This window comes from Capra hircus, chromosome 19 (genome assembly GCF_001704415.2).
Source record: "Capra hircus breed San Clemente chromosome 19, ASM170441v1, whole genome shotgun sequence".
Classification (NCBI taxonomy): domain Eukaryota; kingdom Metazoa; phylum Chordata; class Mammalia; order Artiodactyla; family Bovidae; genus Capra; species Capra hircus.
This window is the reverse complement of record NC_030826.1, coordinates 48,318,305-48,333,439: the sequence shown is the minus strand read 5'-3', so window position 1 is coordinate 48,333,439 and position 15,135 is coordinate 48,318,305. Positions and strand designations below refer to the sequence as shown.

The 15,135-nt window shown below is 38.9% G+C and overlaps 1 protein-coding gene across 3 annotated transcripts in view; it reads right to left on the bottom strand.

The window, feature by feature from the left end:
- The window catches only part of CEP95 (centrosomal protein 95), a 36,932-nt gene that overhangs the window by 655 nt on the left and 21,142 nt on the right, over positions 1-15,135 (bottom strand). For 2 of the 3 annotated variants that reach the window (XM_005694013.3, XM_013972299.2), the window contains 12 exons: positions 13,500-13,631; positions 12,610-12,803; positions 10,978-11,090; positions 10,662-10,791; positions 9,905-10,055; positions 7,073-7,212; positions 6,227-6,316; positions 5,320-5,449; positions 4,396-4,565; positions 4,209-4,283; positions 2,473-2,625; positions 249-395 (listed from right to left, as the gene is read on the bottom strand). In XM_005694013.3, coding sequence (XP_005694070.1) covers positions 249-395; positions 2,473-2,625; positions 4,209-4,283; positions 4,396-4,565; positions 5,320-5,449; positions 6,227-6,316; positions 7,073-7,212; positions 9,905-10,055; positions 10,662-10,791; positions 10,978-11,090; positions 12,610-12,803; positions 13,500-13,631 — 1,625 coding nt within the window. The remainder of the gene's footprint in view (positions 1-248; positions 396-2,472; positions 2,626-4,208; positions 4,284-4,395; positions 4,566-5,319; positions 5,450-6,226; positions 6,317-7,072; positions 7,213-9,904; positions 10,056-10,661; positions 10,792-10,977; positions 11,091-12,609; positions 12,804-13,499; positions 13,632-15,135) is intronic. The other variant, XM_005694014.3, reaches the window with a different exon arrangement.

The window sequence follows — 15,135 nt, the reverse complement described above, 5'->3', positions numbered from 1 at the left end:
TTTACAGGGAAGAAAAAAACCAAACCTTGTATTTGTAGTCCAAATATAACAATTATGTTCACAGGCTTAAAATCTTTAATGAAAATCAGCAGTACAGATTCTATACTGGGGTCAAGCACTAGCTAATTTAATCTTAAATTTCAGTCAGTCTAACCTGTGTATGACAAGTTCTGAATTAACATAGACTCATGACACCAGGTGGTCAAGATCAAGCACATCAGAACGCACACTAGCAGCGGTGGACCCACCTGGTCTTTATAGTAGTTCTCCATTGAGTCCAGTTCATTCTGGTGCTGTCTCTTTTGTTCGTCTCGCTTTTCTTTGGCGTAGTTTCTTAGGTCTCGTAACCTTTGCTTTTGAATCTGTAAACCTTCTTCAAACAGTTTCTTAAATATCTGTTCATTATTTAAGTCAGAAAAAGTTATGTGGAGTTTTCATGGAGGAATAAAATTTTGCCCAACTAGAGGTATGCATACTGACTGTATTTCACAAAGTTTTTTTGGGGGAAATATTAGCAAGTAATACTTTAATACTCTACTATATGGATATCACATTTTGCTAATTCACCAACTGATGGACACTGGTGGTGTTTCCTCTTTTTGTCTATTATAAATAGGGCTGTTACAGTATGAACATCTGTGTATAGTTACCTGGGGTGAAGGTGCTGGATCATGTTTAACCTTTTGAGGAGCTGCCAGACTGTATTCCAAAGTGGTTGCACTGTTTTATGACCCCACCAGCCCTGCATCTGTGTTCCAACTTCTACATCCTTGCCAATACTTTATTTTAGCCACCTTTATGGGTGAGAGTTTATGTCACTGTTGTTCTGATTTGTATTCCTTCAATGATTAATGCTGTTCAGCATCTTTTCCTGTATTCCAAAGGTTCTTTGCTGCAGCCATGTATATGGGAAAATAACCCTAGAGCAGAAGTAAATGCTGCATGTCCCCTTGTGCATAGCTGAGGGCCACGTCGTTATTATCTAACTAGGCCACAGATAAACAATTGTTCAAAGGATTTGGATATGCCCACTTGTCCTCCACTGATTAGTAAGAATTCTTGACTAAAGTACAGCCATGCATTCATTAGTCGGTGGTATTACCTCAGTGTGAAGTTATTAAACCTCTCAAAGCCTTAGTAAGGATCCTCTAGAAATGAGGATAACAGTATGACTCCCTTCAGAGTATTCAGTCCCATGAAGTAGAATTACCGTAATGTTTTACTCTAGAGATGAAATTTATTGCTAGTTTGAAATCACAAGCTTGATAAGGATGAAATAGCAAGTATCCTGTGGAAAGATCTCACAGCATACGTATCCATTATTTTCCTGATTTTGAGTAGAATCGAAGGTCATGTAATCACACCTTAAGTTCCCGTCTCTTAGAACATGTTCCCAGCCCCCTAAAGCAGTCATCCTGGAAAAATACTGACACACAGAAGGTCAGAGGGAATTAAGACTTCACATTAAGATAAGCGCAGTGGAGAAATTCAGATAACCAACAGGCACATGAAAAGATGCTCAACCTCTGTAATTATTAGCGAAATGCAAATCAAAACTACAATGAAGCATCACTTCACACCAGCCAGAATGGCCATGATTAAAAAGTCTACAAACGCCGGGGAGGGCGTGGAGAAAAGGGGATCCTCTGATACTGCTGGTGGGAATATAAGCTGGTGAAGCCACTATGGAAAACAATATGGAGGTTCCTCAGAAAACTAAGAATAGGATTTCCATATAATCCAGCACTCCTGTTCCTGGGCATATATCTGTACAAACCTATAATGTGAAAAGATACATGCACCCTAATGTTCATAGCAGCACTATTCACCATAGCCAAGACATAGAAACAACTTAAACGTCCATCAGCAGATGAATGGGTGGATATAGAAGATGTGGGACATATATGCAATGGAACCTTACTCAGTCATAAAAAGAACAAAATAATGCCATTCGCAGCAACATGGATGCAACTCGAGATTATCTTACTGAGTCAAACAGAAAGACAAATACCATAAATATCACTTATACGTGGAATCTAAACTATGACAAGTGAACCTGTCTACTGAGGGGGAGGGAGGCAGAGGCTCAGCTGGGGTTAGCAGGTGTCAACTTTCATATGGAGAATGGAAAAACAAGGTCCCACTGTATAGGATATTTTTCAATACCCTTTGACAAACCATAAAGGAAAAGAATGTATGTATAACTGAGTCATTGCTATAAAGCAGTAATTAACACAACTATACTTCAATTGCAAATCAACTATACTTTGATTTTAAAAATAGTAGTAGAGACTGAGAATAGACTGGGATGCACTATGGCAGTAATAAAATGAGGTGTGAACAAGTCTGAACTCTAGCCAGCATTCCAGACTTGCATTCAAATTAGGACAAGAGTCACAATGAGGATGGTTCAAAAAGGTAACAGACAAAATTTATCTTTTTAATTGGATTGGACAGGAAAGCCATAGTTACCATTTCTTCCCGGCTCCTCATTCTCATCATTTTTGAACGCAACTGAACTCTATAATCATCGTAATATTTTCGGGCACGAACAATCTGCTGTCGATTTTCTTTTATCTTTGATTGGGTCAACTTCTGCCTATGAATTCGGTCCTTGAAGTCTTGCTACGGGAAAGGAAAAAGAGGTAAGGACAAGAGGAAGACGGACTCCGAGGTTCTCATCGGCCCTGCTCCCCATCACGATGTCTTCAGGCAGCAAGATGGCTGCGGAGGGCCCGTGGTCTGCTGGCTGCGCAGAGGGTGGCCCCGGAAGCCTGCCAGCCTTTGTTGGTAGGTTCGTCATCGGAGTCAGAAGAGCTGCCCCACAGCCCAGTGGTTAAGATTCTGTGCTCCCACTGCAGGGGGCATGGGCTCCACCCCGGTAGGGGCAGTAAGAGCCTGCCTGCCATTGTGTAGCCAAAAAAGCGGAAAAAGAAGAGCCATCTCCACTGAGCCCCTCTCAAACAAGAATCTCGTCTCCCTGTTCCTCCAGGAGGTCACCTAAGTAATACCTACATGCCCACTTAAAAGGAGTAGAAAACCGGCACTCTCAAAAGATGCAAAACTAAGGAAATCAGGTGATAACTTAGCAAAGTAGTGAGGATGAAATGAAGTCATGAAGGAAAAGCCTTCAGACTACCTGTCCAGACACGCGTGTTCTTCTCCCCAGCACCAGAGTCCCACATGCAATTCCTGATGCTTCCCCTTCCTTCTTAGGAACTGTTGAGAGTTTCAGTTCTCACTGCCTGTCTACTGGAGAAGGAAATGGCACGCCACTCCAGTACTCTTGCCTGGAGAATCCCCATGGACAGAGGAGCCTGGCAGGCTACAGTCCATGGGGTCGCGAAGAGTCGGACACAACTGAGCGACTTCACTTTGACTTTTCACTTTCATGCACTGGAGAAGGAAATGGCACCCCACTCCAGTGTTCTTGCCTAGAGAATCCCAGGGACGGGAGCCTGGTGAGCTGCCATCTATGGGGTTGCAGAGTCAGACACGACTGAAGCGACTTAGCAGCAGCTTGTCTCTATACTCAGTCTCTTCCTCTGGCTTATTACTGTCTTTGATCTCTGTCCTCTCCCTTCATGATACTTAAGAGGATAACATTATCTAGTATACAATTGTTAGCCCAAATTATAATGGAGGCATAAATAACCTCAACTTTCTATTTGGGACCTGAGAAAGAAGGGAGAGGACCAAAAAAACACTTGAGTTAACCACCTGGTACCCTGAAGGGGCTCATAGGTAGAGACAGACCTGGATTAAAATCTAACCTTGCCCTTGCTGATTATGGCAAGACTGAGGGCAAGTTAACATTTCAAAACTTCAGTTTTTTCATTTCACAGAAAATATCTCTTTTGTGTTACTATAGAGACACTGTATAGGGAGGGAAGTTCAGGAGGAAGATTCAAGATGGAGGGGACATATGTATACCTATAGCTAATTCATGCTGATATTTGGCAGAAAAGAGCAAAATTCTGTCAAGCAATTACCCTCCAATTAAAAAATAAATTAGAAAAAATAAAACTGTGTTTATGAAGTACCTAGTATCTTACCCTCATGTCAATGTTGGTTAAAGACCTAAATGCTTCCACAGGCAAATGTTGTAAGTATGAGTCAGTAGGGATATTGCCTGGCTAGTACAAATAAAAGTAATTAATATAATTTACAAATTCAAAGATGTAATACCCAGTTTGCTCCTGACATACCAGTCTCTTGTTATGTTCATATTCTTTCTTGATAAGCGCAGTAAGGAGGTCATGCCTTCTCAAGGCTTCTTCTATCTTCAAGTGGGATGGAAGAGAAGGAGGTTAATAATTCTATTCACTAGACTATCAAGGATAAGCTCTGCCTCTCTTTGCTCTATATTTCTGTGCTTAATTGACAGCATCTTACTTCGTCCTGGAGTTTCTTCTTTGACTGACTTTCTCTACATGCATCTTTTCTGAGTTGTTCAACCTGAGCGATTTGCTGTTTCCACATTTTGCTTAGTGTTTGGCCAGAAACATAGAGAAATGGAAACTGCTCCAGCATCAGGGGCAGGAGACTGTGTTCATTCACTTTCACTGCAAGGTAAAAAAAAATTTTAATCTGAGAAACTTACTGACAGCTTTTAAGAAGAAATCTCATTCAACCTTCAGTCAAAGCTTATCTACGTGATATGGCTCTGAGCCTGAAAAGAACAAGTCTAAAAGTATGTTATTACTTTTGCATTCCTTTTCTGATTGGGACAAGCCAACTACTAGTAAGGATGAAATAAGCTCAACATTTCTGACTGAGGACATGCTGGTCTTGTGAAGTCCATCCTAACTGCTCAGCTGATTCAGTGCCTGGGGTGGATGCTGTGTGTGTGGTCAAACAGACTCTCCAACCCTCCCAGGAGGGAAAGTCTGTGTCTAATAGGATGTAGTTAAAGGTCAGTGGTCTTTGAAAATGCACCTTGGTGCCAACTGTCAATATGCAGGAGCTGGATAGGCCCTCTGCTTGCTTTGGAGCATCCCTTTGGTTCTACCAACTTTCCAGAAACAAAGAAAAGGCAGCCAGCACTTAGTGAACAGAGAGAGCTGAAGCTGGAGCAGCAGGTCAGCCAGTACACTCCTTTGTGCCAATGTACTGACATATACTTATAGAGTTTTAAAGAAATGGCTCATTTAAGAGTTTTATCTCTCTTTATAGAAATTTAGCATACAGCAGAGGCAGAAGAGGGCAGTTTGTCCAGCTCACTGGTAGATGTTAGTTTTCAGTGCTGTGTCCTTGGCAGGTAGCACACACTTTCAAAGGATGCCAGTTTTCCATAAAGTACAATTTTGTGGTTCTTACTTGGAACTGCTTTATTTGGCTTTGGCAAGGCACCTCTTGGACTTGGAGTTGTGGTTTTTCTAGAGTAAATCTTCCAGGGCTGACTTCGTTTTGGAGTTCCTTTATGAACAGCTTCTCTGTATATTTTTTCCTTAGACATAAAACAATAGAATGAGAAGTCCAATAGCTCTTTCATATATCATCTTAAATATTACATATCAGCAAAAATAGTCAGCGTAATTCCCAACCAAACTACCTTACTCAGACTCTAAGGTAAATACCTCTTTAGTTTCTGGCAGCCCGTGGAATTTGAAAAAGCACTGAATCTTATTCAGGTTTCATAGTTGCCAAAGTCCTACCCGCTAAGTACGACAACCGGCAATGTTCTGAGTGCTTGCTTCTTTGACAGGCTTTTCCATGTGGATTACAAAAGTTCTAAACCAATGTTTAGTTATAACCATACTGTATTCTATATCCTGGTTTGTGAACATTTTAGCATAAGCATTTTCTTCCATGCTTTCATTTAGCTTCTGTAACTATTCCTTTGAAAGACAATGAAAACTTATGCTTTGGGTTTGTTCCAACCAAGCTTAGAACTGGGATTTTCTGTCTTCTCTTACTCTCCCTCTTTAACTTGTCAGCCCAGACTGTCTTTAAAGCCTTGGTGAACTGATAAAACAACAGAAGCCCTTAAAACTGATGGAAGTTTCAGGCAGGCAGGAAAAAACACTAGAGTTTCTGGTACCACAGTTTAGCAGCTTGGTTACCCTATGAATAAAAGAAAATCCACATCCATGAAATGAAATTCTGCTTAAGAGGCTAATGATTAAGGTTTTGTTGATTCTTTTTTCCTTTCAAAAAGATCATCTCTGTACTTTTCCACTGATCTGATCAAATGGCATTTATTACAGTAGAGACTTTTACCCACTGTTTCCTCCTCGTCATTTATTCCTAGAGGTCCAATATTCTCTTGAACTTTATTTCTTCTTAGTTCCTTTTCAAATGCCTCAGTTATTGCCTACAGGGGAAAAGGCCATATGATATTATAGTTATTTAAAACATACAAATGAAAATGAAGAAAAAAAATCTACCTAAGACTGCCATTCGAATCACTTTTTTTAAAGTTCCTTTCAGGCTACTGATCAATAAACATATACTATTTAACAGATACCTAACTGAGACATAAAACTACCTAATGTTATTTTTTTGTTCCCACAGTTTATAATGATTTTGATACACCCTTGGATGGAAGTTACATGTTGAATTACATCCTGAGTTAGTTTTCACCATTATAAAACATACTATAGCAAACAACTTAAATGTTCTAAATTTATGCTACATTTCAAAATCACTATTCCACAGCACAAAGTCTTCCTCAGTAATCATACGTTCTCCTGTTGAACCCTAACCATCTTTCATTCCTGTCTCGGGCATTTTCATCTTATCTGTAACTCAAATGGTCTGTCACAGTTAATCCACCTCAAGTTCTCTTTATTTCTAAACCTCTCTCTGAAAATATCAGTCTACACTGATACACTTTCTTAATCCACTGGAGCACTGGGCTATATAAGGTTAGTTTTGTTAGAGTTTCAGAAGCACGAGTTTTATAATGGGGGACATAAAAGCCAGGTCACATGATTTTGTCATTCACTCAGCTCAAGCATCTTAAATGCATTTTATGCCTTTAATCAACAGCATGTTCACTGTAGCATCTGGCTGAGGGTAAATAATGGTAATACCTGCTGCCTAGTAACAGTCAAGAGATGGGATATACCTTTGCTTGAAATCGGCGGATATCTGTTTCTTTGGGTTTTCGCTGCCTTTTTCTCTCCATCTGGAATTGTTTGTTTTTGTTAACTGGAGATGGAGAGAGTGAATGAGATCTGGAGAGTGCCTTTCTATGCATGGCAAGTCCTGCAACACAAAAGAGACACATACCGTGAGTTTCTGAGTGCCAAAAATGTTAAGCTGGCACCAAATAGTTGATTTTTACCAAATCCAAAGAGACTGTGAATGTGCTAAATGTGCTCTCCTCTAAGTGATTTCTATTTGTATGTTTAATCATACCAAGCAGACAGACAGATGCACATAAATATGTGCTCGAAATGTTTCAAAGAAGTACTAAGTTTCTATATTCACTTTTGGGTTGAAAATGGAGCAACATGTGGAATGCCTGCTGCACACAAAGGCCTATACTTAGTATTCTTGGTGGTAGAGAGAGGGAAAAAAAAAAATTAAACCATCCTAGCAGTGTGTCTGCTAACCTTTTACCTATGTAGGTCCTGAGGAGGGGGATGTAAGTGTGTATGTATGTATATGTGTGTGTGTGTGTCTATATATATATACACACACACACACACACACACACACACACACACACACACACACACACACACACACACACACACACACACACCCCTTACCCTTATAAAGCAGCACCTTATATACAGAAGTTATTTAGCCTTTTTAAGCAGTCCTGTTCTTCCCTACTTAGTGATCCAGCCCCCATATTCCACACTGCCTGTGAGATCTAACAAATTACTTCCCTCCACACACTTTTTTATGTCCTATTGTTTATAGATACATTTAGGAATCTGCTAGTTGTGAAGAGGGGGACTCTGCCTTTTTGGAAAAGTAAATAATTCAATACAGCTCTGACATCAAGGAAATTTGAAAGGTTTGATAACTTTCTAAATAAATTTTTCCAGAGAAGTAAAGTGTCCTTGAGCTTTTGTCTCTTTACTCTCTTGATTTAAATCTCTCAAGTTAAGTAAAACTAACTTGCACAATCTATTTTAAATGGTGTTTTAATAACATTTTTACTATGTCCACAATGTATTCTTTAGAAATTGAAGATCCAATAAACCAAACATTTTAACTTGCAATGTGTTTTCAAAATGGTATAACATGCACATTACAGGGTGAGGGTTCCTAGAGACTACCTAAGCCAAATCTCAGGGAAGAGAGGAAATAATCAAGACAAGGAAAAAGCATTCTCAAGGTTAAAAAAAAACAAAACTGGAAAGTAAGTTCTGGATGAGAAATGGACTGTTTCTAGAGAAACAAGGGATGACCAAAGTAGATAAAAATGAATGCAAAACATGCAGAATTTCAGTTGCTGGAAAATGGGATAGTTATTTGAACAAGCAGTAGGAAGCATCTGCAAGGATGGGGCAAACCGGAAACTGTCATGCATTGCTCATATAAGCACAAATGTGTGCGATCACTTTGGAGGGGAATTTGGCAATGATAAGAAAGTGTAAACCCCTGATCTACCAATTCTGGAAGATGTGGATCCTAGAGAAACTTTTGCACATATTACAAGTTGTTCATTGCAGAACTGTCTGTAGTTATGAAATCTGGAAGCAAAAAAACCCCCACATATACATAAACAAAAATACACACTCATATAAATGAGATACACTGTACAAAATCAGTGGAAAGTGTCACTCAGTCATGTCCGACTCTTCATGACCCTATAGACTGTAGCCCGCTAGGATCCTCCGTCCATGGAATTCTCCATGCAAGAATGCTGGAGTAGATAGCCCTTCTCTTCTCCAGGGGATCTTCCCAACCCAGGGACTGAACCCACGTCTCCCACATTGCAGGCAAGATTCTTTACTGTCTGAGCCACTAGGGAAGCCCTGAGAATACTGGAGTGGGTAGCCATTCCCTTCTCCAGGGGATCTTCCCAACCTAGGGATGGAGCCTAGGTCTCTCCTGGATTGCAGGCAGATTCTTTACCATCTTAGTCACCAAGGAAGCATGAACTCGGTTACACGGTAGTTATAATGAGTGAACCAGAAGTACGAACAGATTTTTAAAACAATGTTAAACAGGAAAAAAAAAAGTTGCAGAATAATATATATAGTATCTATGTAAATTTTAAAAATAGCATATTTAGACAGGTAACACAATGCTGTTAAAGAAAAAAGAGGTGAAATGGGAATTTGCTATATGACTCAGGGAACTTAAACTGGGGCTCTGTAAAAACCTAGAGGGGTGGGATACGGAGGGAGGTGGGAGGGAAGTTCAAGAGGGAGGAGACATATGTGTATCTATGGCTGATTCATCAACATTCATGATGTTTGGCAGAAACCAACATAATACTATAAAGCAATTATCCTCCAATTAAAACATTAAAAAAAATTTTTTTTTTAAGTAAAAAGACAAGGGTGAGAGGGTTCCAGTTCAAGATGTTAATATACAGGCTCCTGAATTCATCTCCTCCCAAGACACTAACATATACTATACATACGGAATAATTTCCTCTGAAAAGAATCTAGACACTAGATGAGTGACCCAAATGACAAAAAACCCACATCAAAAAGGGTTAGGGCACACCCTCAACTACCAGGAGCCATTAAGAATGAAGAGAGTGGCTTGGACAACGAAGATTTGAGAACCAACCAGGAGCTAGGGATGGGCTGAATGCTGAGTCCTCTCCTGTCCAAGACTACTCCTTCAGGACTGAGAGAGTGGCTGTTTTACATACTGCTCAGGAACCAACACAAAGTCAGGAAAATGAAGAAACAGTAGAATATGTTCCAAACAAAAGAACAGATAAAATTCAAACCGATCTAGATGAAACGCATACAGGCTTTACCTGGCCTTGGCTTCTTCGGTCCGTACTCCACAATGCCATCACTGTGCTGAGACAGGGTCTCGTCATTTCCACTTCCCACCTCTTCATTTCCAATGTTCTCTTCGGAGCCAGTCTTTTCTTTCATTCGGTCACCCAGGGCACTTTTTAACATCTATCAAGAAAATTCTTTTTAACCTCTGTTACTGATTTCAGCAGAATGCAAGTTGGAAGGATTAGACAGGTAAAACCTTTTAAAAGCTTTCTCTGATAATTAGGCACAGGTTCAGGCACAAGTTTTCAGACGCTTATGCAGAGTTTCTAAAGGATATATATCAGTGCCACAGGCTATCAGTTCCAATAACCTTAAGAGTAAGTCACACAGGGACTTAATATATTTATTCAATGATATCTCCAAACTACAGTATTTTTTGAAAATCAGAGCTCATCCAATTTTATATCAAAATGTCTTTAGTGACAAAGAGAAACAATACATATGCATCTAAATATATATGGTTTAATGTAATCATTTGTTATTTAATCAGAATTTGATAAAATTTGGATGAATATGTACCAAATCTGGTTATATCATAAAAGGCTAGGAGATAATTTCTCAGCCTATGTCCCATCTGCTTGACTTACAGAAGATTTTCACAGTAACTAAGATAAAATTAACTTTCTAGTTCATTAAGCTTAGCTCTCATCTTAACTGGAAAATCACTTACATGCTCACCAACTATGACAATCTCAATACAGGTAAGACAAAAAAAATTAGACTTGCCGAGTCTAGTTCAGAGAGGCGCTGAGATAGCTTCTCTGATACTGCACGTAATTCTTGTTCTGTTAACCTTTTTCCTGCCCTCTGGGAGAAAGGTGAATCCCAGGATGAGACTGCAGCTCTGTTTTCATATCTGTAATAAAAAGTGATATGACATTTAAATAGACAAGTGTACGTTACTTAGTTCAGAACAACTGTAATACATGCTTTGTCAAATGTTTCATACTGGCCTTCACAGCTAAATCTGGAGAATACACCCTTAACTCTTCACATCCCTTTGCGAACAAACTGTAAACACTGAAGCCTGCAGTGCTGTTACCTTCTTTCTCTGGGAAGTTTCCTTGTCCTAGGGCCTCGGTCCCGAGCTGGATACATTTCCTGTTTGCTATCTTTAGACAACTTGGAAGTTAAGGAAACTCTATTGTCTGGTTCCTATTAAAAACAAAGGAGAATTGATTTGAAAAAGACATAGGGAAGACATAAAAAACAACATATTGTGTGTGATGGGAAGGGAGGACCTGTGATAGAAAGCTAGGTCCCTTTATTCTCCATGTTTTGCCTTTTTAAAAAGCCATTTGTCAAAACACTCTACTGATCACCAATGCCAAAGGAATGGAGCAATGTCTGTAAACCTGTCCTCAAAGAAAAAGCACGGCTCAGGACGCCATTCAAATACAAAGGCAAGTGAAGCGGCCTCAAGTATGAGAATTCACAGAGGTTAAGGCTACACCTGGACAGCGAGAAATGATCAAACCACGAGCGGAAGGTATTAAAATCATTTTCTTTCATATGATGAAGTCAACAGAAACAGTTCAAATAAGCAAAATCTCTAAAATATGAATATAAATTCAACATTTTAAACAATGTATATCTTAACTTTGGAGGGAATCTTAGGGAAAATATTTCTTGTGGTTAAGAAACATTTGATGTTTAATTAGCTCTTTAATTTCACTTATCTTTTTCTTCTATTAAAGTAAAATTAAATTTAATGCCTTTAAGTAAAAACTATATTATAATCACATTTAAAAGAAACCTTTTTAAAACTGAAGTTAGTGTCCTTCTCAAGAACTGGTTCAAAATGATTATTTCCATTTAACTGCCACTCAGTAAAGAAAAAGAGTATTACCAACAACTCAGAAGCCCTTCCACCACCCCTGCAAGCCCCCTCAAAGTAACCACTAACCTATGATCCCTTTCTCTCTTTATCTGTTCACCCTCTGATCTAAACTGATGCTCAGAATGTTTAGAATGACGGTCACCTAACGCTAATTTACTTTTTTGGTATTGTTTCAATTTTTAATAATGACAGTGTATCATTTTTTAAATACATCTACCCTTGGCATATACCTGAGTGCTCTTGTTGCTGGGAAAATAGGAACATGATGACTGTATAAAGGAGGCTTTTGTTTTCAAAGAAAAGAGTAGAAGCAAACAGGCCAGAATGTTAATAGTAGTTCATGCTGGATTAATAGGAATATGGCTGGAAGATTATTTTTTATACTTTCTGTTAAATAATTTCAATTATTAAATTAGATACATACAATATGGGTTCTGAAGCTAGAATGCCTGAATTCTAATCCTAATTCTACAACTGCTGTGTGACCTCAGACAAGTTCTTAAACCCTGTATTTCAGTTTCCCCATAAGAAATAAAAATAGTATCTACTTCAGAGCTGTGTTGTAAGAAGTAATTTATCCAGTATTTGTAAAGTATTGCAGAACTGTGCCTAACACAAAATGAGCACTCAGTATGTGTTGGCTCATCCTATTTCCCCTTTCACAGTCATCCTGCCCGTCTCCCAGGCTAAGAATACGCAGGTGTGTGCAGAGGTGAACTCTAAGAACTACAGTGCTCTCTGGTTAATGCAGTATTCCTGACTACTATTCTAGCAGAGAGCTTTTAAATAAATCTATAGGCTTTGATCCAGCTGAAAGCAAGCTTTTCCACTTACCGTAGAAAATGCCGTGCCTTCTCCGGTAGAATTCATGGTAGGGGAGCAGTGACTTGAACGCAAGTATTCTCTTCCTATGGGGCAGGGAGCTCGGGGCTCTGAAGGGTGGTAAGGGGGATGTAAAGGAATAGCTGACCGGATAGGCTCCCCTAACTTCCTAGCACTTGGGATCATATCCACAGAAGAAATTCCTGCTAGTTGGACAAATCAGAGTGGACATTAAGACATAAATCATTTCACATATACATATACCCTATATAAACAAGTGCACACACACCCTACTTACAAATATATTTTAAACCTGATTTTAAAAGAAGTACACCGAAAAGACAACGGAAATAGGGACTCATTCTCAATGAACAAGTAGGAACCTAATTAAATCAGGAAGAATATAATTTTAATATTATAATGGTTTCCTAAAAAGTTATTTAAAAATAATGAAAAATTACTAAAAACCTAAATGGCTTGAATAGCTATATAAATTATGGTTCATCTATACGTTACAAAAACAGTTAGCCATTAACTATGACTTTATATAATACTAACCATATGAAAATCCTAGAGATAATATGAAATGAGAATATTTTTCAACTTAATATAATTTGAAGACCACCAACTCATAAACTAATGTATCAGAGACTCTTACGGTCTTAAAGCCTTTGAGAGGATTTAGAGAATAAAATAATGGATGCAAACACAGGACCAAAGACCATCTTCAGAAGACATCCAAGTTCATAATTAATAGTAAACATTTACAAATGAGATCATGTAAAACCAAAAATTGCATTAACTGCAGAGCAACAAAAGTAAAAAGGCTAACAGCACTGCTCACGACCAGCTGCCTCCAGCTCCCAGCCACAATCTCAAGAACTCTGTGCATTACTACTCACTGTCTTCAACAAAGGATGTCCTGCTCTTGGACAAAAAACTAGAGGGAGGGTTCAACACTGCTTCTTCTTGTGAGCTAGAGCATGGTAGGGTTGAGGATTTTTTAGACTGCGTTTCATTAGGACCTTGGGCACCTAGAAAATATTAAAGGTAAAATTTTTTTATTGCTGTTAGACTAAAAGCTAAAAGTTTAGCATCTTGAAGATAAAAATATCAGAAAATGACATAAGTCATGGAACTATGTTGGTCTGATTTCTTGAAATACCAATTACTTTGTCATAGCTAATAGCAACGTGTAGTTCTGTAGCCCAGAATCATTTATGTAACTTAAAAGCAGTTTTACACAATGTTTCATTCCTCCGCTTTAGAAAAGTAGGGCCCAGAGTTGTAGAAGCACCAACTGTTGCACAGGTATATCTCTGAGCTAGAAGTCTTGGTTGGAACCATAATCAAAGATTTATAGGTCAAACAAATGTTCTGATTTTTTTTCTTTTAAAAAAACATTTGTTTTTATTTATTTGGATGCCCCAGGTCTTAGTCGGGGCATGTGGGACCCAGTTCTCGGACCAGGGAATGAATTCTGGCTCCCTCCATTGGGAATGCAGAGTCTTAGTCATTGGACCACCAGGGAAATCTCAAGTTTTGTCTAATTTTTGAATGGTTAATATTTTGAATCAGCTCCATATTATTATTATATTACATAGAAAGCAGTATTAAAATAGTTCTGAAATTGAGGCAATACCACTTTGCTAATCTTCCCTGGTGGCTCAGACGGTAAAGCATCTGCCTACAATGCAGGAGATCCAGGTTCAATCCCTGGGTCGGGAAGATCTCCTGGAGAAGGAAATGGCAACTCACTCCAGTATTCTTGCCTGGAAAATCCCATGGATGGAGAAGCCTGGTGGGCTACAGTCCATGGGGTTGCAAAGAGTTGGACACGTTGCTGCCTTGGAAATCTACAATACACAAACTCCCCATAAACAAAATGGATTTCCTCATTTTTGATGGAATTTCTCCTAAAAACTCATGGTTAATTATCATCTAGAACTTTTGTCAGAGTGAAAGTTACACATTTAATTATCTCTCAATCTTCAGATTGTTTTAGAACCTACTGTTTTATTACTGCAGAGATTGTGAACTTCTCTACTGTAAACATTAATAATATTTCAATTAGGGATTTCCTTGGTGGCCTAACAGTTAAGATTCTGGACTTTTACTGCTGTGGCCTGGGTTCATCCCCTGGTCAGGGAACTGAGATCCCGCAAGCTGCATGGCACAGACAAGAAAAAAATTATGTAAGTATTTATATAATACATATATAATATCTCATTTACAAAAAAAAAGGGTCCACAGTAGAACAAATGAGTGAAGATAGAAGCACAAACTTCCCATTATACAATAAATAAGTCATGGGGATTTAATGTACAGTAAGTAAAAGTTTTAGTTGCTTAGTCGTCTCCGACTCTTTGCTACCCCACAGACTGTAGCCCAGCAGGCTCCTCTGTCCATGGAATTCTCCATGAAACAATACTGGAGTGGGTTGCCACTCCTTTCTTCAGGGGATCTTCCCAATCCAGGGATCGAATCCAGGTGTCCAGCACTGCAGGCAGATTCTTTACTGTCTGAGCCACTAGGGAA